Here is a 26,893-nt window from a genome sequence, read left to right on the forward strand (position 1 = left end):
AAACTTCCTCAGAGAGCGGTTCCCACACGAAAATCCTTCCTCTTAAAAGTACGGAGCCATTATAAAGACAACCTGAACGCGAGTAATTACAGAGGAACACACACACTAACAACCACTGAGCTTACGAGCCGCTCTTTAAAGTGAGTTTATTGGAGACACGACCAGCTGCATTCACGAGTTGAGAAGCCCCCTCCTCCCCCTCTACCACTGTGGAAACAAAACCTGCGGCCATCAAAGTTTTGACGGGTATTTGTTTCTGTGGTAGTCTACTATGCTATGGACCAAACTTACGTGTTTGCAATTTTTTTAGGTTGTGTTTAAAATAGATTCCAAACTTGGTGAAATCACGTAAATTATATTTCTACAACGTTATGCGTGCATTAGAATTGACATTTTAAAAATATTTACATACTGCTTAAAATAGTAGTGAGCTTTACCAAAGATTCCTAGGTCACGTGCAGCAGCGCAATCTGATCCTTGCTTGGTGCTCATTCAAGGACAAAAACAGAAAAATCTTCAACATTTGTAACTTAAATACATTCAGAACTTTTTAATCATTACATGTATTGAAATGTATGTTAAAATCTCTATAAAATCACGATTGCTCCTCATAACAGACCAATGCTTCTTGTAATTACATACTTATGGATAAATGTTTACATACATAGCTAACAAAACCTGCCTTTGTTCATCTTCTGAAAAGGAATTTGAAAACGACAAAAATGAAGGCAGAAAGTACCGCATTGCCATTAAATCTGCGCTTGATTAAATAGAAAAAGCGAGTAAGCCGGTTTTTACTGCCACCTGCTGTTATAGATAGGGGATGACAGGGCAAGAAAAAAATTCTGGAAAAAATACTTTCTAGGCCCAAATTGTACAAATGATTAAACAGTCTAAAAACATGTGAAGAAAAAGTGACCTTTTACCCCAGACTACAGGAAGCACATCTTCCCAGTGCAGTATTAAGAATATTGCTGGTTCATTGATGAACTGCTTTTGTTCTTCAAAGTTGGTTTGGACAAAAGCATCTGCATAATTGTACATGTACATAGTGTAGATACAGAAGTCTGCAAATAGTTTTTGACATTCCATACCATCACAAATTGATCCCTATGATGCTCAACATGGGTCGAAATCCTTTGCAACAGGGGACTTATTGACTACAATTGTCCATTAACCGTGTTGCATCCAAACCTAAAACCCACTACTGTAAAAAATTGGCTTCAGAAAAAAAAAAAAAAAACACACACTTAGACAATATAACATTTACCATTTTATTACAGTCTATATGTTTTGTACAATGCAAATATATACACAAAGCAAAAATGTCATGCCTTTTTCTCTTCCTGTGGTAATAATTCTTCGATTGTAATGTGCAAACCCTCACTTGACCTACTGCATACAATTCCTCGCTCAATAAAAGGACCTGGAAGAAAAAAATCAAAGACAATACATTTTTTTCATTTCAAAGAATAGAATACTTTCACCTTGCAGCCAAAGGAATTCAGTCTAAGCATTTGCACAGAGAACAGAGAATGAAAGAATGTGACTATAATCAGAATTTGTGAGGTGGTTAGGATAATATATAAAATTACTTAATACATAAATTACTTACCAAATTCTGCTGGTTTATGGCTTGCCACATCTTTTACAATGGCATGAATGTTTTCCAGAATATGCTCCTTCGGCATGTCCAGCTGTTTAAAAAAACTAATTATATTAACAAAGTGGGTTGGGGGGAGCTTAGATGTGAAAATAAGCAGACACCACCCTGTCCTCTCTTACTTTATTACAAACAGAATTGTCTGTCACAAAGCAGTTCAATGTGACTTACTGTTGCAACTTGTGTGTTAACATAGATGTCCTCAACCATGTATTCATGACCACTCTTGAATAGTGCAAGCATTTTGGGAATATTCATTCCAACTGATCCTGATGCAAGAAACACAAAGAGCAATTTAACCTCGGTTTAGTTGTACACTGATAAAACATTGATACATGTGAAACTCACTGACCTCTTTTGCTCTTGGGAAACTTCTTCCTCAGCTTGTTCTTCAAAGGGAGCAGCTTTTGTACAATGTCTGGCTCAGCCAAGTAAAAATCTGCTGTGATCTCATCAGCTAAAATCTGTAATCAACGATGATTAAAAGGCACACAAAGTAAATAGGCATTTGCAATACCAAGCCAAAACACAGATTGAATTCAGTGTAAGTGGGTACTTTTTGAGTGCAATAATAATAAACATTCATTTTTTACACAGGCAAACCTTTAAACAGCATATATAGGAATTACATGTCTACCAGCAAGGTTCTCATGAGCTTTACCTTCTCAACCAGTTCTGCTCCACCTGCAACTGCTGCTCCATTCTCCATCGCTATCCTGGCTTGATCTGGATTCTGTAAAGCCGTAATTTTACAGTTAATGCATCTAAACTTACAGCTTTCTTAAAGGGAGCTGTAAATTATATCATAATTTTTAACATAATGGACCACAGAGTGATTCTCCCACCTCAGTGAAAACCACTATTTTGTTGATGTCCGACTTGAAGGAATGTGGTAAATGCATTGTGCTAACAAATGGATCCACTTTTTTCTGAAACAAAAACAATGGAAAGTCATTAAAGTTTAAAAGTTCTTTTTTTTAGCACTGCAACAACACTAGGGAGAACATTTACACAACCGACAAGAGTATTTTTCATCCAGTTAACTCAAAATAACCCTCTTTGTAGTTTATTTAACAATATAATCAAGTCAAAGTGCTCCGTCACAAAAATAGACAGACTTTTGCATTAATTGCATATTAAATGTTTTTCAACACCACAATTCATTAAGCATTTTTTCAGCAACTGCTCAGATGTACTGATAAATATTTGAGCTTTTTTTTTTTTTAAATGTTCAAGAATCTTCAAGATATGGTGTAGAACTTGTGAACATGATGTATTTAAGTTTTTTGAAACACAAACAGCTCCAATTTGACAACAGTAATGAAAGCACAGGAAAGCTTTTGTGGATTCCTGGGACATATTTGCAGAAAACTAGCAAAACAATTAGCAGATTTAGAATACAAACTCTAGTTTAAATCAATACATTTGAATGCTCAAATGTTTGGGGACAGTAAGATTTTTTCTTTTCCAAAAGTGACAGTCAAGACTTTAACATTACTACTTTTTTAAAGATGTATAACAGTTTCCACATAAGTAGCACAGTTTTCAACACTGATAACAATAAGAAATGTTTCTGGAGCAGTAAATCAGAATATTAGAATGATTTCTGAAGAAACATGACACTGAAGTCTGGAGCAATGGCTGCTGAAAATTCAGCTTTGCATCACAGAAACAAATTACATTATTAATAATAAAAGATAGAATTGAAATATATCAAAAGATAAAACTTAAAAACATTCATAATATTTAAATTGAAATAATATTTCACAGACAGTAAGGTGAAAATAAAAGACTTCTTAACGACCCCAAACCTTTTAACAGTAGTGTATGTTTTTGTGAATTTAGAAGCAAAAGCAAATTTAGTATTTCAAGCAAAAGTTACTAAAATTAGGCTTACAAAATAACCACCCAAAATGTACCTTTTTCTCCAGCTTCATGTCTAGACGTAGGTTAATATACACAGGCTGGTTTTCAGGACTGAAATCCAGCTTCTGAAAGTTCTTCAGCATTTCAACGGCCACGGACGTCTCGTAAACAGGTTTGGGATAGTGCCTCACCATGTACACATCATCTACTGGAGCCCAGGCTGTGAGTCCATAGGGTTTATGTCTGTTTTTGTCATCAACCTTCTTTTTCTCTTTCACCGCCTTCTCTTGAACAGTCTCATCTTTCTTCTCTTTCTGCCTACAAAAAGTATTTTGATGAAAATCATGATTCTTCTTTACATATTCGTTTTTTTTTTATGGCATGATTGCTAAATTTGTTAGCATGTCGAACACAAAATCTACAAGTTTTATTAGACAACCTTTTTACCATGGTAAAAGCTAAATACAGTAGAGAGAACTCACTTGGCGGCGGCAGCAGCGTAGGATCTGGCAGGCTGCTGTCTGTGTGCAGTCAGAGAGCTGCAGGAGACAGAAGGAGCTCTGCAGGTGAACAACAGACTCTGACATCTGGGCAAAACTGCGTGAAACAGCACACAGGAGTAAAGCAGAATTAAAAGCACTCAGTCAAATGACATATCTTAATGATTGCATCAATTAACCAATTATTAGTTTTTAAAAAAAATCTAAATTGTTTAAGTATACTTTATCCTTCAGACATATTGCATAAATTCATGTAACGTCAAACATAACTAAAACAGATCGTGATCAAAACTGTTAGCCTGTGTATTTGCACAACGCGATATTTAACACTCAAGTATTCTGCACATGACAATTTTCATGTTAATAATCTCTGAAAATATATCGGAATGTACAGAATATAAGTGAAATAATATGCAACGTTTCAAAACTGACCTCTTAAAACACTCCTCGAGGGGGCAGCCATGTTGACAGACTCCTGTGTTACACTTAAATGTCCCTCTAAATCATCAACCAGCGTTACGCGTTCCCACTCATAATATCCCTATGATTGTGTCGTGCGCATCTAGCTTTTGCACTGAAATATTGTGCATACTTAAAACTGAATTTGTACACACACACACACACACAATGTTTTATATACTACAGTAAACAATTAATATGCTCGCTATATAATTTGCCTCCTTTTCCACCATTGTTTTAGCAGATTTTAGATCTGCTAAAGGGAAGAGAACCAGCAACGATTAATTCTTGTTATTCGCCCCATTAGTATCAAATAATCCAAAACTCCTGCCTGAAATATACAAAAGTTGCAAGCTAAAGGTAAAAATGCAGTAATACGTTCTAAGTTAAACTTTGCAGGTTTATATAAATAATTCCCTATAAGAATATGTATATTACCTATACGTTTGAAGGCAAAGGTTTTTATGTTTTTTTTTTTGTAAACTGAATCGCTGCAGCTAACTGAAATACATGAAATTACAAACACCCTTATTAATAGAACATAAATAAGCAGCAATACGTGCTAACTGCCCACGTTGTGACTTTATGGAATGTTTTTAATAAGACTTTCTAACATGTTGTGTGACGTCAGGGGCCATGTGACGCAATTACGTAACGGCGTAAAATAATAGCCAAATCTGTTTTAATCGCTTCTTCATAACTGCCTGTTCAAAAGAACCGATTCGCGTAAACGAGTCGGACTTCTTATCGTTGGTTGTAAGGCTGGAACGGAAGCTCGGAGTGTTGTCCTTCCTTCTGCCCGACTCTCAGGATGAGGATCGGACGCAGTTTACCTGTATGTCTCTGATCATATCACACCAGCAGCTCCTCTCCCACCTCCCGAATGCAGGTAAGAACCTACGTACTGCATTCCGGCGTGGTCCTTTTGCGTTCTTTATATCTCTGGGGGTCAAATACGCCCGCCGTCTCCAGCTCTACCTCCAGAAGAAAGGCTAAGGAGACGGTGTGCGCTGTAACTTAATAAACACGAGAGAACAATGTTTCAACCCATTACACAACACATAGTTTCTCCTGATTAATAGATGACCGTATTTGGTGATGACGAGGAACGTCTGACCTGGTGGCACGGCCAGATCTGCTCCTGCTTTTCATGTTGTGCTTGTCTGCTCACCAACCAAACTTAATCTATGTAAATCGCAACTTTGTGCATTCACTGACTAAGCAAGACTAGCTAATAATAATAGCCTTACATAACACAAACCTCGTTATTGGAGTGGTTGACAACTGTTTTATGTCGTTGACAAGCTTTTAACCGTAACGCAAAACACCGCGATGTTTTTGAAGGCGTTTTTAACAACAAGTCCAAGTTGGGTTCAGCTCGGAACGTGTGTGTTTGTTTTATTCATAGAAGTTACTTAGTAACTTCAAAGAGCGGGTTGCGTAACACCACGGCTGTCATTATCGTGGTTCAGCGTTCATTTGCATATTATACGCCGTGGTGTTCAGTCAAATAAGTGTTTTTGTCACATGACCATATACACAGCGGTTTAGTGACAGACAAAGGCTAGAGAATTCACATACACATAATGTATACTTAATAAACAATATATAGAATTATATATACAACATGAAGAATGCAATACCTATCCATAAATAAACAGATAAAAACTATTGACAGCAGAAATGTAACCCTGGACCACAAAACCAGTCATAAGGGTCATTTTTTAAATTAAGATTTATACATCTTCTGAAAGCTAATAAGCTTTCCATTGATGTATGGCTTGTTAGGATAGGACTATATTTGGCTGAGGTACAACTATTTGAAAATCTGGCATAAAAGAAAAATCGATAATTTTGACCCATATAATGTATTGTTGGCCATTGCTACAACTGCACTCTTGCTACTTATGACTGGTTTTGTGGTCCAGGGTCACAAATGTACAATGTTGATTAAAATTGAGACATACAGTTGCTGTGCTGAAGGATGGTATGATAGATACACTAATATAAATATGACATCTAGTCGAAAGACCAGTTTAATTATTAAAGTGCCTGAAGTTCTGCATGTAAGAAAACATTTACAAGCTGTAACTGAGAAGCAGGATATGTTGTACCCGAACAGCTCTTTGGCAGTGTGCTCTTGTGTATGTAACAGCTGCGACTGAATGATTACAGCGCACCGCATGTTCTTTCTATACAAGGCAAATAAGGGCAGTGGTCTGTTTAAAAGCTCTCACTGGTGGTTTTACCTATTAATAGGGTGTTATGTGAAAGTGCCGTTTTGCTTTTATCTTTTACAGCTAAAAGGGATTGATTTAAAACACACACAAAACTACTGTGACATCTACAAAGTTCAACTAAGTTAAACTCTGTCAGTGCCCAAAATGTTTTGGCTCAGCATCAAAGATATCAACAACTCAGACAGTTCAATGTATCAGTGTAAACATCAGCTGTCTGTCTGTCTCTCAGTAAGCACTCAGGATCTCATATGTTGGCCTATTTTCTTGAACATACACTATCGTTATTTTATGTATTTATTTTTTATTTTTTGGAAGAAATTAATACTTTTATTTAGCAAGGATGCATTAAATGATCAAAAGTGATTTTATAATTTATAATTATTATAAAACCTATATTTAAATAAACGCTATTCTTTTAAACTTTCTATTTATCAAAGAATGTTGAAGAAAATGCATCACAGTTTTAAAAAAAAATAATAAGAAGCACAAATGTTTTTAACACTGATAATAGTAAGAATTGTTTCTTGAGCACCAAATTAGCATATTATACTGATTTCCAAAATTTAAGGTACTAATGGCTGCTGAAAATGTAGCTTTCTTTTCACATGGATGAATTGCATTTTAAAATATAGTTAAATAGAAAACATACAATAATTTAAAAATTGTAATAATACTTAGAGGGAGACCGGGTAACATGGTTGTAACATGGGGAGAGTTGTAACCGTACCTATCAGGGAAATGCTAGGAGCCCCCCCTTATATGAATCTTATATGAATGGTTGTCAAGGCTGTAAATAGATGTATGCAACACAATTTGGCATTTTCTTACATAGAACTGAGAACTTTCATGTTGTCTATATGGAAATTGTTTGGCAGCTCAAAGCCAAAGGAAGTGTGGGTAAAATGTGCCCTATGCAGTTTTTTGTTAGATCTACATGTTCTTTACCTCAGTACACTGGAGTTAAGTGTTCAGTAAGTATAAATACCGTTAAGGAGGTTTGTTCTAATTTACACACACATGCACACACTCCTGCATCGAACAGAAAGTGGATTGTAGATGTGGTCATTTGTAGAAAGTGCGACATTGTTTTGTATTGTTCTTTTAGATTGTTTCAATAAACCTGTTTTTGTAGCAAACTTTATGAGGTGGCTGCTGTTTTTGCTTCTTTTGGCTAACTGTTACAAACTTACCCCAGTATGTCTTACAACCTTCCCCGGCAGTGGGGTAGATTGTAAGAAGAAAGAAGAAGAAAGTGAAGTGACATACTGCCAAGATTGGTGACCCATACTCTGAATTCGTGCTCTGCATTTAATCCATCCAATGTGCACACACACAGCAGTGAACGCACACACACCGTGAACACACACCCGGAGCAGCGGGCAGCCATTTATGCTGCGGCGCCCGGGGAGCAGTTGGGGGTTCGGTGCCTTGCTCAAGGACACCTCAGTCGTGGTATTGAGGGTGGAGAGGGCGCTGGACATTCACTCCCCCCACCTACAATCCCTGCTGGTCCGAGACTCGAACCTGCAACCTTTTGATTACGAGTCCGACTCTCTAACCATTAGGCCACGACTTCCACGTAACAGAGGTACTCCATGTATTTGACATCAACTTGTAAGGGCTGTGATATTCTTGCAGAGGTTTGAATCGGTGCCTTTTTTAGTGAATAAATGTGGCTGTTTTGTATAAAAATATGAGCACTCTAGCTCAAAAATCCAGTGAGTTACGGATACTGAAACAAAAATTGTTACAACCATACCCGGTTTTTTTTTATTATTATTATTATTTAATTGAATAAATGTATCCTTGGTGAGCATAATAGACTTACTAATCCCAAACCCGGTATAGATATCTTGATATTTTACAGCTTCGCTTGGTACCTATGCATTAATTTTCTTTAGCTTTATTTTAAATTAAACTTGAGCAATCCTTACTGATGTCAGAAAAAAGTTTTTACTTTGCACAAGTTGAAGTGCGGCTGTTGATTTGTTGTCTGATTTACTGTAGATCGTGTTACATAATGTCAGTTTGTCTATGGGTGAGCTGGCTTGATCTGAGATCTTAGAGGGAGTCACTCTCAGGGCATTCCTAAACTGACCACTACAATTACAATGCCAGCTGGCTCATATAGATCAGGCTTTCAACTTTCTCTCAGTTTATGATGATTTCTTACAAACATTTTGAGAAAGCATTGACATATTGTAACAAAGAGAAATGGTCACTAATTGTTCATTTTCTTTATGTATTTTCAGATGAACAGGCATGCCAAAGGAAAAATATGATCCTCCAGACCCACGCAGATTATATACCATCATGTCAGCCGAGGAAGCGGCCAGTGGGAAGAAGTCACACTGGACCGAGTTGGAGATTTCTGGTTAGTTATTATTCCTCCATTCTTTGGCATTATACCTCAATTCATAAAATCAACTTATTTTTATGAATATGCTACTGAGGGTACAGTACATTGATATGAGACAAATTAATGAATAAATCAGTGAACATGAAAGCCTACTTATACTAAACTACTTAAAAAGTGGTAGATGCTTTTAACCAAAAGTAATGTACATATCAGCATGTGTCTTCTCTGGGAATTTTGTAGAATTGTTTTGTGATTTATTGATACAGGGCGGGTCAGAAGTCTAAGCAGCTCACTATGGACGCTGACCCATCTGACTGCTCTCCACATCAACAACAACAACCTGAGCCGGATTCCTCCTGAAATCGCAAAGCTACCCCATCTTGTCTACCTAAACCTGTCCTCCAACAAACTGCGCAGCCTACCAGCAGAACTCGGCAACATGGTGACTCTCAGGTACGTAACAAACCAGTCCGATTCCCATCAGAATGAAGTTAAGTAAAATTAGTTCTATTGGCCTTTCAACATTATTACAGATTCTTAAGGACAAGTGCCATTTTTTTCCCTTTTACAACAAAACATTAATAGACCAAAAATCTAAAATAGACAAAATATATACATAAAATTAATTAGGATGTGACTCAACTGGACTTATCAATAGTTTTGGGCTTTTTGTTTGCTTTGAGCTATTTTATCCAGTTACACTAAACAGAAACCTTTTGTTTCTTTCTTTGTGTATTTTTTAGGGAATTGCTTTTGAACAACAATTGTTTACGAGTTTTGCCTTATGAACTTGGTCGGCTGTTCCAGTTGCAAACCCTTGGTCTCAAAGGTAAAGCTTTTTTTTTTTTTTTTATCAAACAAATGTTGTTTTATATAATGCAGTACATGCAGAACAAGCATGCAATATTTTTTTTTTAGGCCTGAGAACAATATTTCTTTCCCAGGTAATCCATTGTCCCAAGATATACTCAACCTGTATCAGGAGCCCGATGGAACAAGGAAATTATTGAATTACATGCTTGACAATCTTGCCGGTAATAATGGACACAGGTACATAGCTGCTTATTAATACTATACTGATAAGTTATTCATTTATTTTTTCCCTCCCAATATTAGTCCACCCAGAACAACTCCCCCAAAGACCTTGGATCACTTTGAGGGAGCGAGATCAAATGATGCCCACAGGTACCTACTGCTAGCATCACTGGCTTTTAAAAATCATGATTTTGCAAAGGATCAAAGCTAATATAAAATGTTTTTGTCCTCAAGCTGTGTTCACAGTAATGTGCTACAACGTACTGTGCGACAAGTACGCAACAAGACAGTTGTATGGCTACTGTCCCTCATGGGCCCTTAACTGGGAGTACAGGAAGAAGGGCATCATGGAGGAGATCACTAACTGTGATGCTGACATCATCAGCCTGCAAGTATGGAGCTCCCATTTCAAAATTAAAAAGAAAATCTCAGTTACTATTGGAAATATGTGCACTATCATTTAAAAGTTTGGGATTGATAGTGTTTTTTTAAAATAGTCTCTTATTCTCAGCAAGGCTGCTTTTATTTGATCAAAATACAGTAAACATAATATTGCAAATTTTTATTATTATTACAATAAAAATGTTACCTCTCATGCCTATAACTTCTAATACGATGAATGAATATATAGTCATATCTTTACATAATCAATAGAGCTAAATTATTATTATGTGTAAACAATACATTTCACATGACTTGTGTGGGGGGTTTTAATATCAGCAGTGTTTTATACTTTGCTCTGCATGTGCAGGAAGTGGAAACAGAGCAGTACTACACTTTCTTTTTGGAAACACTGAAAGAGCGTGGATATGATGGCTTTTTCTGTCCAAAATCTCGTGCCAAACTCATGTCAGAACAGGAGCGGAAACATGTGGATGGCTGTGCTGTGTTCTTCAAGACAGAGAAGTGAGAATTTCTTTCTATCTTCTTACAAGGTTTAAAGGAGTCATGAACTGAGAAATCAAAATTCCCTTGATCTTTTGATATATGAGGTCATTGTGCTATAAAACATTAGGTAAGTTTCAGAACTCAAAACTTTCTCGTTAGTCTAAAAACAGCTTATCAAAGCCAGTCTGCCAAAATGACAGGCTGTAGAATGTACCACTCTGTTACGTAATAGTGTGGCTAAACACCGCCTCCGCAGAAGAAGATCAACACCTGCTTCGACATCACTTACTGTTTAGCCCCGTCCACCGATTCACACACAGTTGGTAAATGACAAGAGTGGTAAACGCAGGTCTATGCAAAAACCAAATGATAAACTTTATTCTATGAATTTTATTTTTAATGACGTTTCATACCACGTCAATAAGAACTTGGTCCTTTGTTCATCAAAACAGGACAGAAAAAAGCCTATTATCTCTAAATTGTTTTTTGATTTAAAAATCTTGATAACATTATAAGTGGACCAAAGAGACAAGAGTAAAATAATAAAAAAGGCAGTTTATGACCCATTTAAAGTGAAATGGTATTAAGCTCATCTAGTGCACTTTTTTACTTTCTAGATTTGCTCTGGTGCAGAAACACACAGTGGAGTTCAATCAGGTTGCCATGGCAAACTCAGAGGGCTCGGAGGTCATGCTAAACAGAGTCATGACCAAAGATAACATCGGAGTAGCTGTCCTGTTGGAGGTGAAGAAAGACTTGTTTGCTAGTGGTAAGGACCTTAAGTGATGAATGTTAACATTAGCTCAATTTAGGTTTCCTGTTCTTCACGGACACACCATCTTTTTAGCTTTGTCCTGTAGATGGCAGTAAATCACTACGTTAAAAATGTTTACACGTGGACAGTAATAATTACTGTCTCTGGAAATGAATTAAACTTCACAAACAACACAATGGATTATATGTCAGAAGGATTACTTTTGGCCCCAAAAATTATTCAACATTGAGTATATTCGTATTTATTTATGGGTCAGTATATATTTATAGTATTTACATTTATTAAATAGTATTTATTACCTTTTGCTGTGTGTGGCAAGTTAGGAAATTGGTAGTTATTGACCATTTTGAACATAACATCAGTAGCATTCTCTGAATGTTTTAGAAGATGCAGCTGTAAATAAATTAAGTAAAATATTTATGTCGGACAACATTTTGTAAGCCAAGTTTGTCATAAGTGATGTGGTGCTCTGATATATAAAATTAAATTCTGTGGTTGAATTCAGTGCTAGGTTGGATAAGTGATAACATACTTTTTATTTATTTCATGATGCCTCAATACAGCTGAATACAATTTATAAGCATACACACTTTTTGATGAGTTCTGTGTTATTTCTTCATTCTCAGCAAATTCTTCATTTTTTTCCCCCTTGAAACAATCTACAATATTGTTGCATTTCAAAAGATTGCAATATTGATTAAACTTTGCAAAGAGAGTTTACTGTTCATATTCAGCTTTCGACTTCCTCTGAATTTGGAGCAATGACCTTGATTTATAAAAGATCTTATTTAGATGTTACAGCTACCATTCATTTTACTGGTGTTATAATGCAGGTTTAAAGCAGCCTTCAGAGAAGCAGCTCCTGCTAGTAGCTAACGCCCACATGCACTGGGATCCAGAGTACTCAGATGTGAAGCTCATCCAGACAATGATGTTCCTGTCTGAGCTAAAGAGCATCGCTGAGAGGGCATCGGGATCCATCAACTCTGCATCACCCACGTCAGATACCAGCTCCATCCCTATTGTCCTGTGCGCTGACCTCAACTCGCTCCCAGACTCTGGTGAGCAATGTTTGGAACTGCTTATTAAGGATAAATAGTTACAGGGAATGGGGAACTCACTTGGGCAATCTTTATTGTGTAAGTTCCAACTAAGATGAGTTCAAGAGATCCAAGCGTGAAAGCAAGCCACTCCCATGGAGTGAATGGCACCCGGTTGGCCTTTCCGTTCCTTATATAGGATGTTACTATGTCCATCTGCTGCAATATTAAAGTAATGGTTAATCCAAAAAATTCTGTCATAATTTACTAACTCTCATGTTGTTTCAAATCTGTATGACTTTCTGCGAAACTCAAAAGAAGATATTTTAAAGAATGCAGGTAACTTTTGACTTCCATTGTGTGGACAAAACCCCACTGAGATATTTCTCAAAATATCTTCTTTTATGTTCCACAGAAGAAAAAAAGTCATACAGGTTTGGAATGACATCAAGGTGAGTAAATGTGTAAAAGAGAAATATTGACAAACTTTTGCCTTGGATTCGGCATGAAGCTCTTGTCTCAGCATTACTAGGTTTCCTGGCCTTTCTTCACAGGTGTGGTGGAGTATCTGAGTAATGGTGGAGTTGCAGAAAATCACAAAGACTTTAAGGAACTGCGTTACAGCGATTGTCTAACCAACTTCAGTTGCAATGGCAAGCCCGATGGCAGTATCACACACAGTTTCCAGCTGAAGAGTGCCTATGAGGGGAATCTCATGCCCTACACCAACTACACTTATGACTTCAAGGTCAGGAGATATTTAGGTTTCACAATTTTAGTGAACTGTGACTTGCTTCGTTATTGAATTGCACTGAAACCAGTGCACTATAAGGCAGATGCTGGCTCCCGAATTTAGATTATTGTCACCGATTTTTATTTACCCCTTTTTAAAACATGCTCTCTCCTTTTTTGTAGGGTGTGATTGACTACATTTTCTTCTCTAAGACACACATGCGTGTTATGGGCGTTCTGGGGCCACTGGAGACTCAGTGGCTGAAGGACAACAATATAACGGGCTGCCCTCACCCACACATCCCTTCCGATCACTTTTCCCTCCTGGCTCAGCTGGAGTACCACCCGCCCTTACCCCCCCTCAACGGGCTGCATCTGCCTGTCCACAGGTAGTGCAGCGCCCCTTTCCCTACTCCTCTAAATCCCCAAACCATGGACGAACCCCTATGATGAGCCCCTACAAATATAGTCACACACATTAAGGAGTGAAGTACTCACCTACTTTGTTCCATTTTTAACCTTTGCACAGGATTATACGATCTTATTTTTATGCTTTCCAACTTGAAAACAAAAGCTTAATACCAAATTAGGGTTGGGATTCTCTGTTTGGTACCAAACAAACGCTGCTTTCAGGGAAATCGACCTGTTTGTCTGAATTTAAATGTGAGATTGTATAAGCCATGTGTCAGTATTTGGATGGTTGAAATGTTTAACTTAAGGGAAGACCGATTATGTAACATAACAATGTCAGTACGAGTATTACAAAAACGTTGATTCAATCAGCATCTTCTTTTAAATTCCCCTTCAGCATCTTTAAATATTTATGATGGCATTCAAATTCGGAAGTTTCCCAGTACAAAAAAAAACACAATTTCTCTTCACTGTGCAACATCAAATAATCTAATAGTTATTGCATCCTATGCATTACAAGTTCAAGTTCCCCTTTTTGGTTGGATTTGCATTAAGGTTATAAATTGAAAAACTGCAGTGAGGTTGGAATTTTCAGCAATGTATTTTTAATTGAATATGCCTAATAGTGCAATGTAAAGTATTATGCAAACTTCTCTTTAAGTCCAAAATGTACACTATTAAAGAGGATCCCAGCCCTACTGATTATAACCCAGCTGTGCTGTTTTCTCTTGCTGCTTGCATCTGCATCTAAATCACATCACCGTACTGATGTATAGTTACACAATACAAGTGCAGTCCTCCCTGCCTCAGTGATGTCATCATGTCAGCGAGCGTCTCCAAAGAATCTCTGATTGGCAGGTGGTTGACATTATTGGGACAATTTATAATTGCTACAGAAGACTACCTAGGAGTTTAAGGCATAGTTCACCCAAAAATGACCCAAACCTCTATGCCTTTATTTCTTCTGTGGAACAGTTTTCATTTTTGGGTGAACTATGCCTTTAACTCAGGCTAATTCAGCTTAGTCGTGTTGTTTCACATTTGTTTCAATGGTAATGGCTTGTTAGCTGCATAGCTACAGGATGAACGTTAATTTATGTTTAGAAATGTCATTTTGTGATTTGTTGGAGAAGAGAAATTACTAGAAAAGTCATTTTATTTGTTAGGCACAACTAAGAGCATTTCCATAATTAGAGACCTTTCTCACTGTTATATCTACATTTTTAGGGTTTTCAAGGTTGGCAAGTTAAGACATAATCATTTACTAAATTTCTCTAAAAGCTGTAATACACTTCACAACTTTTAAATTTGGAACAGATTTTAAACGAACAAACATGTTGTTCTGAACACAACAAACTCACGCAGAAACGTGTCATTAGCTATGTTTCCATCCACCTATTTTTGTGCGCATTTTGGGATATCGCATAAAAAAAATTGAAATGCCAAGATGCGCATGAATTATAAAAATGCGCATAAAAACTTACACGCTCAAGTATGTCACGTAAATTTCTTATACAGTAAGAAAACATGCGTATAAACTACAAAACAATTTTACCAAATAAATGCGCATCAAAAAAGACATGTGACTTTGCAATAGGACGGCAACTGGACCAACCAATGGACCGATCTCATTGCACAGTATCTGAAATGCTAGTTTTGTCATTTTAAAATGCTTGAGCAAAGTCTTGTCAAAGTGCTTTGTTATAATTAACTCCCAGCGCTCCCAAACAGCAGCCTCCAAAAATAAGATAACATGACCGCATTTTGTCTACATGCTCTAAATTGTATACAATTTATTGCATACAAAACTGATCATATACAGTGCCTTCTCCTACTGCAGCAAATGTAATTTTTCTTCATGATATTTAGCGCAACTTAATCAGGAAGTGGCTGTTTTGTTCTCTTCAACTCCCTGGTTGGAAACGGTGCTTTATTCGGTGGTTTATGTTTTATGTGGTATTCCAAATTTGCGCAAAAGTTTAATTCGTAACTTTGAAAGAAAACATAGCTAATGTTAGAAGATGCATAGTCTCAGCTTCAGGCGTCACGCCCACGCTGAATGTCTGATACATATGGCATACAAAATTAGAAACACTTCAGGAGTTTCAAAGTCGTCATCTGATTGGTTAAATTTACTGAATTTCCGGGAGATGCGTGTGTAGCAATCTTTTACGTTCCGCCTGCAAACAAATATGCCATGGTGCCAAACCCCCTCATGGAAGAACAAAGCCGTCATGTTTACAACTTAGACAATGGCCGCTAATCAGGATCAACTAAATGCTAGATTTTCAAAAGTATGTGAAATATATAAAGTTTGTGGAAAGCCTCTATAAAATAGGTCCAAGAGTTTTACACACTGGTCTATAATTGTGGGGACATTTCCACGCTCCTAAACATGGCGCGACACAGAAAGAAACCTGATTGGTTGCTTTACCTGTCAGTCATATGGCCTCTTTGGCGGTCCTTGGCCACTTCCCAGACCTTCTGCCATCAGTCTGAAGGTCTGGCTATGCGAGACTAAAGAAGCATGACCAAATTAAAACAATATGTTGTAAAATTGGCATGTAAAAATGTGCCCATCAAACACCGTGGTTTTTCTGTGAAATCTGTCAAGTCAAATCTGCATTTGCTCTGACTTTAGATAGCTAGTGTCAACTTGTCAAGACTGTAAATCTGTGCAAAAGTTGTGTACTGCATTGCAGCCTTAATCTGAATTTGGGCAAAAACGTATACATTTTCAAACGCATTTATTTGATGTCAGTGGCATTAGTGTTGTTGTCTTTCACATGACTACTGTGGAAACATTTCCCTGCATGAATTCTGACTTTATAAACCAAAAGTCTGTGGTTCAAGCTAGCAGTCATCAAAATGCTTAAAGCTTCTTGAGTTAAAATCCTGCAGCCTTTTTGATGTTTAACCTGTGAGGAGAATAGGTTGTTGGTAGTACTTGTCTGTTCAACACATCCAGGCTCACATACAATGTCTATTTGGACAAAGCTATAGCTTTCCTAACATGCTTTGGCAGACTGTGCCTTGTTCTGTGTTGAGCTGGTATGAGTAAAACGTTTCAGAATGAAAGGTCAGAGGTGCTGAAATGGACTGTTAAGTGTTTGACTAAGTGTGCTGCATGTTACTGATCACTGCCATCAGACTTTAGAAAATAAACAACCACACTGATTAATTACCATCCCTGTTAAATTCAATGACATTTTTGATTAGGTTTTTATTTAATCGGGAAATCCTGTGCAATATTTAACATTGCATCATTTCTAAAAGTGGAATGCATTATGAGCATGAGTGCTTTCCCTGTTTTTGTCACTTGCAAACAGATTGATGAGTAGAGCATTCCTCTTTTATCAAACTGTGCCTAGTCTGAACCATCTTTTCTACAGCAGTACTGCCTGTGAAAGCAAGACACTCACAGAGTGAGCCAGCACCAGCATCCATCCCAGCACCCTTCCATCCACTCATCCATTCATCTGTCCATCTCTTCTCTTCACCAGAGAGACACGATGACTACTAAAGTGGCTGTGATCCAGTTATAATGTTGTTGTTATTGAAACATTTCATGGTCAGCAGAAATGGCAGGATCTTTAATCTTTATTATGAGGTTGAGAAAATTACCATTGTTTCCCTGGTTAGTGGTAGCAGTAGTTTTGTTTTCTGATGGATACTTGTATACGTTCTCCTCACAGAAAGGCCCACTGAGCAAGCTGACATATTTCCTCTAGGAAAATGGTCTAATTGGACAGTAATTTTAATTTAGATTGATGAACAAGCAGTATTTTAAACTAGTAATAAGCATGTGGAAAATAGCAGTAGACTTTCTTTGAATGTGTATTATGGCAACAGGGTTTGAAGTCGGTCTTGATGACAAATTCAAATTAATGAAGGACTTGCATGATTGTAAGATGATGTAAAGCATTGTTTTGCCAAGAACCTTGAGACACAATGATTAGAATATCCAAAAACGAGCATTTGATGATAAGGCTTTATCACTATTTTCTCAACTTTTTTCATGCAGTTTCTCGTCAGCTGAGGAATACACATTTTGTAACTCTTATTTAGTCTATAAACAAATATGGTGATGATGTGGGGGAAAAAACTTTCTGTCTGCAAATGTAAATGGTGCTACATGTGGCCCATTTGTAAAACAAGAAATTCTCAGTCTTGTCCTAGTCTCCCACCTTAGAGGCAATAAAGATGTCATTTTAAAGAAAGAAGGTTGTAAGATTTTTATTTAAAAATAATAATTACAGATTGTGTAGACAGACTGTTTTTCATTTGTGACTCGTAAATATGGCCTAATAACATTCAGCAAACTTGAGTTGGCTGTTTGAATGAAAAGTAGGAAATGGAAAGTTGTTCTTGTTCGCGTTGATTTATGCCACAGTGTGCACAGCACCATTTTACTTTACAGTTCTTCTGCTGTAGGAAAAAGAAACAAAAGAAAAAGACCTTTAGACAATGCAAAGAAAGAAAAAAAGGTCAAATCTAGATTAGACAGTCTTGATTTTGGGAGTTAAGACTTAAACCCTACCTCCTCATTACTTTTGAGATGACATTGTTGATCCAGCGTGCTTCAGGGTCTATGCAAACTGTTTGGTTGTCCTTTTTGGTAATCCTAAGAATTTAAAAAGATTTAATAAACACATGCGACAATATTTGCCTGTCTTACACAAATCTGCCTATTATGTATGTAGGCAATAAGTGACATTTGTCTGAGGGCTGCGTGGGCTAATGAGAGAATAATGTAACATTTTTGTCAGAACAGAGGAAACATGCACCCCTTTACACATTTCCCTCATGTCTGTGATTGAAGTGCGTGTGCCACCAACGTGTAGAGACAAAACATCATGACTCACAAGATCTCAGTTTTGCGACAGTGTGCTCCCGGAGGCAGAATCTCAATCCTCTGGAACAACCGAGATGGGATTATGGTTGAGGTGGTGCTCACACACCGACACTTGTTGGAACCAAATCCTTCCATTGGCAATGCTAAAAGAAGCCATATAGGCATAGATTTAGAATTATATTTCTCAAAAGAATAATGTAACCATTTTATCAGAAATAAAGAATGCAGAATTAATGGCTAATTTGTTAAAAATAAGTACGACAACAGTTGAGCACTTAATTAACCTGCGGTAAATTATAGCACATTTTACCCTTTAACAGATCCACCTTATAAACTATGAAAGCACCTGGTTTATACAGACATCTGTTTATAAAAACACCACATAATATTTACCACACAGACTGCACAAATTTATGAAATAAAGTAAAATAAAATAAATTAAAATACTCTTACCGCAGAGGGTTGTGAAGCAGCACACTGCAGTAGCTGCCAGCAGTACGTAAGAGAGCAGTGACATGTTGAGGCTGAGATCAGTTGTGTTGAAGCAAGTCTAGGACGAGAGGAGTCTTCTGCCCAGTTTATATTGATGCTCAGAAGAGGAAGTGATAACCTATAACCAGCAAGTGGGTGAAAAAAAATATGCTGATGAGTTGGAATTTTACTGTCAGGGGAAAATAATTATATAGCTTTACTCTTAAAGGAGGTTGGAAAATAAATCACATGAATTCACATAAAATTTAATATTTTAAAGTAATTTACTTCTGAATCTCAACTGTTAACTCGATGGTGATAATTAACAAATGTCAAGGAGCTTTTAATTTTAGTATTATTTTCTTTCTTTCTTTCTTGTATTTTTATTGGATTAGTTATAAAATCTCACATATAGCCTACTGCATGTAATAAGATAAAATCAACCTAAGAATAGTGTAGAAATCATTAGGCAAGATACCCATACGTTATTCAATCAATGAGCTACAAAAGAGGGAAATACATGTACTGAGGCATACAAATATTTTCAAAATGAGTTACTTTGAGGTTGCATGTTTCTTTTCTTTGCACATCACAATTACTCTTTTATCTGTAAACAAGGGTCTTCACTGTTTCACTTAGGAACCTGGTTTTCATTCTCTTGAAATGATGAGAAATGTAACTTTCAGTTTCATGTTTTATGCCTTGAAGTAGACTAAAATGTGATGTTCCCTCATCTTCACAGCACCAAAGTGGTTTGAAGTACATTTTGTGGCCATGATTATCTCCCAGATAAGCTAAAAATAATACTGTCATCTGACATTTGTGTTGTGAGGTCTGATTTGACTGTTACAGACAAAACAAAGCTTTCTTTTAAAGCTGATGTATAATAATACTGTGATGCAATATGTCAAAGTTCAAGCAGCATAATCAGAATGTATACGTATATATACAGTGCCTTGCGTAAGCATTCATACCCCTTAATTTTTTCACGATTTATGTTGCTGCCTTATGTTAAATTGCTTTAAATTCCTTTTCCCCACATCATTCTACACTCCATACACCATAATGGCAAAGCAAAAAAACAGGTTTTTAACATCTTTAAAAAATGTATTAAAAATAAAAACATAACATTTAATAAACATTAAATAATTAAATTGCATAAGTATTCAAACTCTTATCTAGGACAGCTGCAATTTAGCTCAGAAGCATTCATATTGCTTGTAGATGTTACTACACTTCAAGTGAAGTTAACCTGTGGCAAATTCAATTGAATGGGTATGATTTAGAAAGGCATACGTCTTAAAAGGTCTAACAGCTGAAAAGCATATCAGAGTAAAAACCAAACCCTGAGGTCAAAAGAACTGCATGTAGAGCTCAGTAACCGGTTTGCATCAAGCCACGCATCTGAGGAAGAGTTCAGAAAAAATTCTGCTTCATTGAAGCTTCACAGAATCATGTAGCCTTCATTATCCATAATGGAAGATGTCTGAAACAGCTAGAACTCTTCCTAGCGCTGGCCTCCTGGCCAAACTGAGAAACTGATGGAGAAGGGCCTTGTTTAGACTGGTGACCAAGAAGCTGATGGTCACTCTAGTTGAGCTCCATAATCATATATGCAGATGGGAGAAACCTACAAAAGGACAAACATTACTGCAACACTCCACCGATCTGGGCTTTATGTCGGTGTGGCCAGACTCAATCTTATCCTCAGTGAAAACACATGAAAACCCACTTGGAATTTGCAAAAAAAAAAAAAAAAAAGGCGCACCTAAAGGACCCTCAGACTGTGAGAAACAAGATTCTCTGATGAACCTCAATTCCAAACGTACTCGGTTACTAACGTAACCTCGGTTCCCTTAGATACGGGAACGGGTACTGCGTGTATTGGAATGGGGCCAAGAGCGTTCTTGGCGAATCAGGCAATGCCTGAGGGGACCGCTAAAGACAGGCGTGTGCCATTTAAGCAGAGAGAACCAGAGCCTGTAAGGCTGGGACATCCAAGTTATAGAACCTGGCAAATGTGGACGGCGAGGCCCAGCCGGCCGCCCCACAAATGTCTGCCATAGACACACCACTAGACCACACCCAAGAAGAGGCCACGCCTCTAGTGGAATGGGCTCTCACTCCAATGGGGCTCTGGAGGCCCAGGGAGGAGTATGCTAGTGCGATAGCGTCAACTAACCATCGAGATATTCTGTGCTTTGTGACCGGAGACCCCTTGGTGCGGCCTCCAGAGCAGACAAAGAGTTGTTCCGTCTGCCTAAAGGGCGCGGAACGCTCGATGTACATTCTCAATGCCCTGACCGGGCAGAGAAGGTTGAACTCTTGGTCCTCCTCAGAAGAGGGGAGCGCAGAGAGCGTAATAACCTGGGCTCTAAACGGAGTGTAGAGCGCCTTAGGGACATAGCTGTGTTTTGGTTTTAGGACGACCTTAGAGTCGTTAGGCCCAAACTCAAGACAGGCAGGGTTTACGGAGAGAGCCTGCAAGTCACCTACTCGCTTCACCGATGCTAGCGCTAGTAGCAGAGTGGTCTTGAGCGACAGTGTTTTTAAGTTGCAGATTGTAGTGGCTCAAAAGGAGGGCCCTTAAGGGCTCTCAGGACCGTGGGCAGGTCCCATGCAGGGACTGTGAGGGGTCGGGGCGGATGGAGCCTCCCAGATCCCCTCAGGAACGGACAACCAGGTTGTTCCGGCCCACCGACTATCCGGCTATAGGAGCGTGAGAGGCTGCTATAGCTGCCACGTAGACTGAGCATGGAAGGGGCGCGGCCCTTATCCAACAGCTCTTATAGATATGACAATATCACTGATATGTCACATGTTGTCGGGTCCTCACAGCGGGCTTGACACCAGGCAGAGAAAACCGACCATTTAGAGGCGTAGATGAGTCTCGTGGATGGGGCTCTAGCCTGTTCAATTGTATTCAGGACATTCTCGGGGAGATCTATTGAGTCCCATCGAGTGCCCATAGATGCAGGTCCCACAGCTCGGGCTGGGGGTGCCATATCATTCTGTTCGCATGAGAGAGGAGATCTCGCCTCAGGGGAATAGGCCACGGAGCCACTATTAGCAGCTGAGATAAATCCGGGATCCAAAGCTGGTTCTTCCAGAGTGGGGCCACTAGAAGCACTTTGTGCTTGCATTCCCTGATTCGCCTGATTACTTGAGGAATCAGAGCAATCGGGGGAAAAGCGTATAGAAGGAGGTTGGGCCATTCGTGGGCCAACGCGTCCTTGCTCTTCGAAAAATAAATCTGGCAGTGAGAGTTGTCTTTGGAGGTGAAGAGGTCGACCTCTGCCCTGCCAAATATCTACCAGACTTCCTGAACCGTCTGTGGTTGGAGCATCCACTCCTCTGAGGGGACGTTGCTCCGAGAGAGCATGTCTGCTCCTTGGTTTAGAACGCCGGGCACATGAGCTGCTCTCAGTGAACGCAGGTTGAGATGTGCCCATACTAAGAGGCGCTCTGCCATCTCGAAAAGGTGTTTCGAGGTGAGCCCGCCCTGGCGATTTATGTATGACACCACCGTCATGTTGTCCGAGCGGACTAGTACGTGGTGTCCCTTCAGGACTGGCAGGAAGAACTGAAGAGCTTGACATACTGCCGTCCTTTCGAGGCAGTTGATGTGCATCTGTCCTTCTGCGTTCGTCCAGGAGCCGAAGGTCGGTTTGCCATTGCACAGAGCCCCCCAACCTGTGTTGGAGGCGTCTGTTGTAACAACCTTCCTTCTGTAAATCAAACCCATTGCCACACCTTGTTCGAACCATCGCAGGTTCTTCCAGGGAGCCAGGGCTGACACGCAGGCCCGGTTCACCCTGACAAGAATGCGTCCATGACACCAAGCATGAGGCGGAATTAGAGGTTTCAGCCAGTACTGAAGGGGTCTCATCTTGAGAAGGCCCAACCGAAGAACTGGCGATGCAGAGGCCATGAGGCCCAGCATCCTTTGAAACGATTTGAGTGGGTAGGAGGCTCCAATCTTGAAGGAAGCCGCGAGCTGCTGCCTAGCGCTGAGGTGGAGACCACACCGCTGAACCGCAGGGGTCTCTGAGCGAATCTAAGTGAATAACCTCATTCTATAATCCCCAGAACCCAATGAGACACTCCGGGGATGGCCCGTCAGGCCTCGGCCCGTGTGGCAAGGGTGTTGGAATTCATTTGGGTGGTGAGTCGCCGTGTGGGGACTCGACACACCTGTTAAGAGAAAATTACTCTTTTGAAAATGTTTGGGTTTTATTTTTCCTCACTATAGCAGTGATCAGCTGTGTGGGCGCTATATGAATGGGCCCAGTTCACAACAGTATGTACACAAACACATTGCCGTCGACATGCCAAGCTAAACGGGGTGTTCGGAAGCGTGACAGAGTTTCGCAGGGCTAGACTCAATGCTTCCACCAGGAGAGCAGTTAATGCCAAAAAAAAAAAAAAATCACTCGAGCATGCCCGCTCAGATCTCTCAGTTTCCAGAGAGTAAGAGCGGGGAAGGCAGGGCCAACCAGCGCAGTATTGTAAGATCTGTATAAAAGGATTGTGCCACTCAGTGCGATGAGGAGCGCAGATCCTCGCGTGTTTAACACATTCTAGCAGATTAAAGTGAGCACACAAGATAAACCGGCGTGCAATCACTCAAGCCTGATCGCTCCGCTCTGCGAGTTAAGTGTTCCTTCCTCCGAGGTGTCTGGGAGGAGAGGAACATGAAAGCGGGAAAGGCGGTCGCGCCTTATAGCGAGCGAATCAGGGGCGGCTTTCGACGAAAGCAGTCTTTTTGTGAGGGAGCAGCTTTAGCGTCTCACATGCACACGCAAAGCTGTCAAAGATAGCTTTCTACTCCGGTCCGCCCAAGAGGATATAGCCGCTCATGTAACGAGGGGTGGTGATTCTCACGTGTAAAAACACCGGCGGATCAGAGCGTCACGGTAAGAGTGAACACGCGGGCTCTTGAGCCGGCGTGGGATCACTCAAAACCGGTTACTTAGCCCCGTGGCTCTATAGTTTCATTCTCCGAGCTTGCTGAGAGAGGAGAAACGGAAGAGCGGAGCTGCCTTGCTAGAACGCCAGCGAGTGGAGAAGAGCGAGACTCATACTCGAGTGAGCATTCTGTCTCAGTGAATGCGCAGTCTGTGTGGGCGTTGCCCACAGAGGAGAAGCGCTCACTGCCCTTCTGCATCGTGCAGAATTCCCTGCGTGAGCCACACTCGCAGTGCGACATTTGCAACAACGTCGCTTGAAATTTTGCTCTTTCAGAGAAATTTGATTTTAGATTCACCGGATGGCCGCAGGGGACGAGGCTGGCATCTGCACAGGTCGCTGGAGCACCTACTCGAAGAGCAGAGGGTGCAGAGGAAGAGGCAGCTTCTATCCGCAGCGATGCGTTTCCACGGCAAGTGTCTTCCAGTCTCGAGTGTCAGCGAAGGGATGATCGTCGTTGCTGAAGCAGAATTGATCTGTTTTCCTATGGCGAAGTGCCCGCTTATATAGCCAGATGACCCCGCCCCTTCTGGCGGGCTCTGGCGGGCTCTGGCGGGCTTTGCCGCCATAGGCTCGTGCAGCGCCGCTGACGAGCCATTGGTTCGTTTTTTATTACTGCACGAACCAATGGCCGTGCAGTCACACTGCGTGATTGAAAAAGTCTTCAGTCCTCGGAGAAAAAGGAGTTTTTCCCCATAGCGTCTAGCGACGCAGTACGAGTTAAGTATCGACAGGGAACATAACGTTTAAAGGAAACCAGGCACTGCTCATCAACTGCAGAGTACCATCCCAAAAATAAAGTATAGTGGTAGCAGCCTTATGCTGTGGGGCTGTTTTTCAGTGGCAGGGACTGAGGGACTCATCAGAGTAGAAGACAAGCTCAATGCACCAATATATTGAGATAGCCTTAAAGAAAATCTAGTCCAGAGCATTCAGAACCTCATATTGGGTTCAGGACAATGGGTTCATATCCACAGGACAATGACCCTAAGCACACAGCAAGAGTGACTTATAGACAACTCTGTGAATGTCCTTGAGTGGCCCAGCCACAGCCTGGGATTGAACCCAATCAATTATTTCTGGAGAAACCTGAAAATGTGTGTTTGCCCCCATCCAACCTGACAGAGCTTGAGAGGTGAAGAGGTGAGGAGAAGAATGGCAGATAATTGCCAAATGTTGATGTTCAAATCTTGTCGTGTCATACCCAAAAAGACTGGAGGCTGTTAAGGTGCTTCAGCTAGTACTGAGTTAAGGGTATGACTACTTATGCAATGTACTTATTTCAGTTTGTTTTATATATATATATATATAAATTGACATAGTTGTGACAGTTCTGTTTTTGCTTTGTCATTATGGTGTATGGAGTGTAGGTTGGTGTGGAAAAAAAGTAATTTAAAGCAGTTTAACACAAGGTAGCAACAAAACAAAACATGAAAATAACAATGGGGTATGAATACTTTCACAAGGAACTGTATATGTATATGTCTATTTACACTGATCAGGCATAACATTATGACCACCTTCCTAATATTGTGTTGGTCATCCTTTTGAACACTGCTCCGGGTGTGTGTTCACAGTGTGTGTGTGTGTGTGTGTGTGTTTGTGCAGTTTGGATGGGATAAATGCAGAGCACTAATTCCGAATATGGGTTACCATACTTGGCCACATGTCACATCAATTTGCTGCCAAAACAGCCCTGACCCGTCAAGGCATGGACTCTATAGACCCCTGAAGGTGTGCTGTGGTATCTGGCACCAAGAAGTTAGCAGCAGATCCTTTAAGTCCTGTAAGTTGCGAGGTAGCGCCTCCATGGATTGGACTTGTTTGTTCAGCACATCCCACAGATGCTCTATTGGATTGAGATCTGGGGAATTTGGAGGTCATTCAACACCTCAGACTTGTTGTGTTCATCAAGCCATTCCTGAACCATTTTTGCTTTGTGGCAGGGCATTATACTGCTGAAAGAGGCCACAGCCACCAGGGAATACTGTTTCCATGAGAAGGTGTACATGGTCTGCAACAATGCTTAGGTAGGTGGTATGTGTCAAAGTAACATCCACATTGATGGCAGGACCCAGGTTTCCCAGCAGAACATTGCCCAAAGCATCACACTACCGCCAACTGCTTTTCTTCTCCCCATAGTGCATCCTGGTGCCATGTGTTCCCCAGGTAAGTGACACACATGAACCCGGCCATCCACATTATGTAAGAAAACGTAATTCATCAGACCAGGCCACCTTCTTCCATTGCTCCATGGTCCAGTTCTGATGCTCATGTTCCCACTGATGTGATGAAGAGATAATCAGTGTTATTCACTTCCCCAGTAAGTGGTAATGTTATGCCTGATTTGTGTGTGTGTGTGTGTGAGAGACAGAGAGAGAGAGAGTAAACTTGTTTTTCTACTTTGTGAGGACCAAAAGACCTTAAATCGGACTTAAATATGACAAAGACATAAAGTTTTATATAAGACAAAAAATTACTAAATATACTATCATCCAAACCTGCAACCCTAAGCCTTCCTGTCACAGAAAACATTCTTATATTTAAGAAAGAATATATAAGTTACATACAAGACTTGGTTACACTATTAACAGTGTAATTATACATTTAAATACTGAGTACTATTAATTA

At 39.6% G+C, this 26,893-nt stretch overlaps 3 protein-coding genes across 5 annotated transcripts; 1 reads left to right on the plus strand and 2 right to left on the minus strand.

Annotated features, from left to right (window-relative positions):
* Nucleotides 1-1,253: 1,253 nt before the first annotated feature.
* On the minus strand, nucleotides 1,254-5,396 carry LOC306871443 (large ribosomal subunit protein uL1m-like). 2 transcript variants are annotated; one of them, XM_079419383.1, is made up of 9 exons: nucleotides 4,462-5,396; nucleotides 4,012-4,126; nucleotides 3,583-3,847; nucleotides 2,509-2,592; nucleotides 2,325-2,396; nucleotides 2,016-2,127; nucleotides 1,835-1,932; nucleotides 1,616-1,697; nucleotides 1,254-1,426 (listed from the first exon to the last, which is right to left on the minus strand). In XM_079419383.1, the coding sequence occupies exons 1-9, from the start codon at nucleotides 4,490-4,492 to the stop codon at nucleotides 1,329-1,331; spliced, it is 957 nt and encodes a 318-aa protein (XP_079275509.1). In that variant the 5' UTR covers nucleotides 4,493-5,396; the 3' UTR covers nucleotides 1,254-1,328. The 2 variants fall into 2 exon arrangements, with proteins under 2 accessions (XP_079275509.1, XP_079275510.1); XM_079419384.1 differs by having other exon boundaries at nucleotides 1,262-1,426; nucleotides 3,721-3,847; nucleotides 4,462-4,615.
* Nucleotides 5,244-18,181, plus strand: LOC306871442 (CCR4-NOT transcription complex subunit 6-like). Of its 2 annotated transcripts, none has more exons than XR_013784332.1 (13): nucleotides 5,244-5,377; nucleotides 8,981-9,102; nucleotides 9,354-9,540; nucleotides 9,831-9,916; nucleotides 10,032-10,121; nucleotides 10,204-10,272; nucleotides 10,357-10,514; nucleotides 10,874-11,028; nucleotides 11,628-11,779; nucleotides 12,619-12,846; nucleotides 13,241-13,277; nucleotides 13,380-13,573; nucleotides 13,741-14,674. XR_013784332.1 is itself a non-coding variant. In XM_079419382.1 (13 exons), exons 2-13 carry the CDS (start codon nucleotides 8,991-8,993, stop codon nucleotides 17,395-17,397), a joined length of 1,674 nt encoding a protein of 557 aa, XP_079275508.1. In that variant the 5' UTR covers nucleotides 5,244-5,377; nucleotides 8,981-8,990; the 3' UTR covers nucleotides 17,398-18,181. The 2 variants fall into 2 exon arrangements, 1 of the variants encoding a protein (XP_079275508.1); XM_079419382.1 differs by lacking the exon at nucleotides 13,241-13,277 and adding an exon at nucleotides 17,361-18,181 and having other exon boundaries at nucleotides 13,741-13,946.
* Nucleotides 18,182-18,186: 5 nt separating this feature from the next.
* LOC306871444 (alveolar macrophage chemotactic factor-like) lies at nucleotides 18,187-19,369 on the minus strand. The gene is made up of 4 exons (XM_079419385.1): nucleotides 19,277-19,369; nucleotides 18,834-18,966; nucleotides 18,509-18,592; nucleotides 18,187-18,396 (listed from the first exon to the last, which is right to left on the minus strand). The coding sequence occupies exons 1-4, from the start codon at nucleotides 19,338-19,340 to the stop codon at nucleotides 18,378-18,380; spliced, it is 300 nt and encodes a 99-aa protein (XP_079275511.1). The 5' UTR covers nucleotides 19,341-19,369; the 3' UTR covers nucleotides 18,187-18,377.
* Between the last annotated feature and the right edge of the window lie 7,524 nt (nucleotides 19,370-26,893).

Source organism: Barbus barbus (assembly GCF_936440315.1).
Source record: "Barbus barbus genome assembly, chromosome: 6".
Classification (NCBI taxonomy): Eukaryota; Metazoa; Chordata; class Actinopteri; order Cypriniformes; family Cyprinidae; genus Barbus; species Barbus barbus.

Excerpts from the sequence above, each read along its gene's own strand:
- LOC306871444 (XM_079419385.1), bottom strand. The coding sequence starts at position 19,340 with ATGTCACTGCTCTCTTACGTACTGCTGGCAGCTACTGCAGTGTGCTGC. Across the intron at positions 18,967-19,276 it reads CTGCTTCACAACCCTCTGCG|CATTGCCAATGGAAGGATTT; the intron begins GTAAGAGTATTT and ends GGCTTCTTTTAG. Across the intron at positions 18,593-18,833 it reads TGTCGCAAAACTGAGATCTT|GATTACCAAAAAGGACAACC; the intron begins GTGAGTCATGAT and ends TTAAATTCTTAG.
- LOC306871442 (XM_079419382.1), top strand. The coding sequence starts at position 8,991 with ATGCCAAAGGAAAAATATGATCCTCCAGACCCACGCAGATTATATACC. Across the intron at positions 9,917-10,031 it reads GCAAACCCTTGGTCTCAAAG|GTAATCCATTGTCCCAAGAT; the intron begins GTAAAGCTTTTT and ends TTTCTTTCCCAG. Across the intron at positions 13,947-17,360 it reads CTGCATCTGCCTGTCCACAG|CAGTACTGCCTGTGAAAGCA; the intron begins GTAGTGCAGCGC and ends TCTTTTCTACAG.
- LOC306871443 (XM_079419383.1), bottom strand. The coding sequence starts at position 4,492 with ATGGCTGCCCCCTCGAGGAGTGTTTTAAGAG. Across the intron at positions 3,848-4,011 it reads TACGCTGCTGCCGCCGCCAA|GCAGAAAGAGAAGAAAGATG; the intron begins GTGAGTTCTCTC and ends TACTTTTTGTAG. Across the intron at positions 1,698-1,834 it reads TTAACACACAAGTTGCAACA|CTGGACATGCCGAAGGAGCA; the intron begins GTAAGTCACATT and ends TTTTTTAAACAG.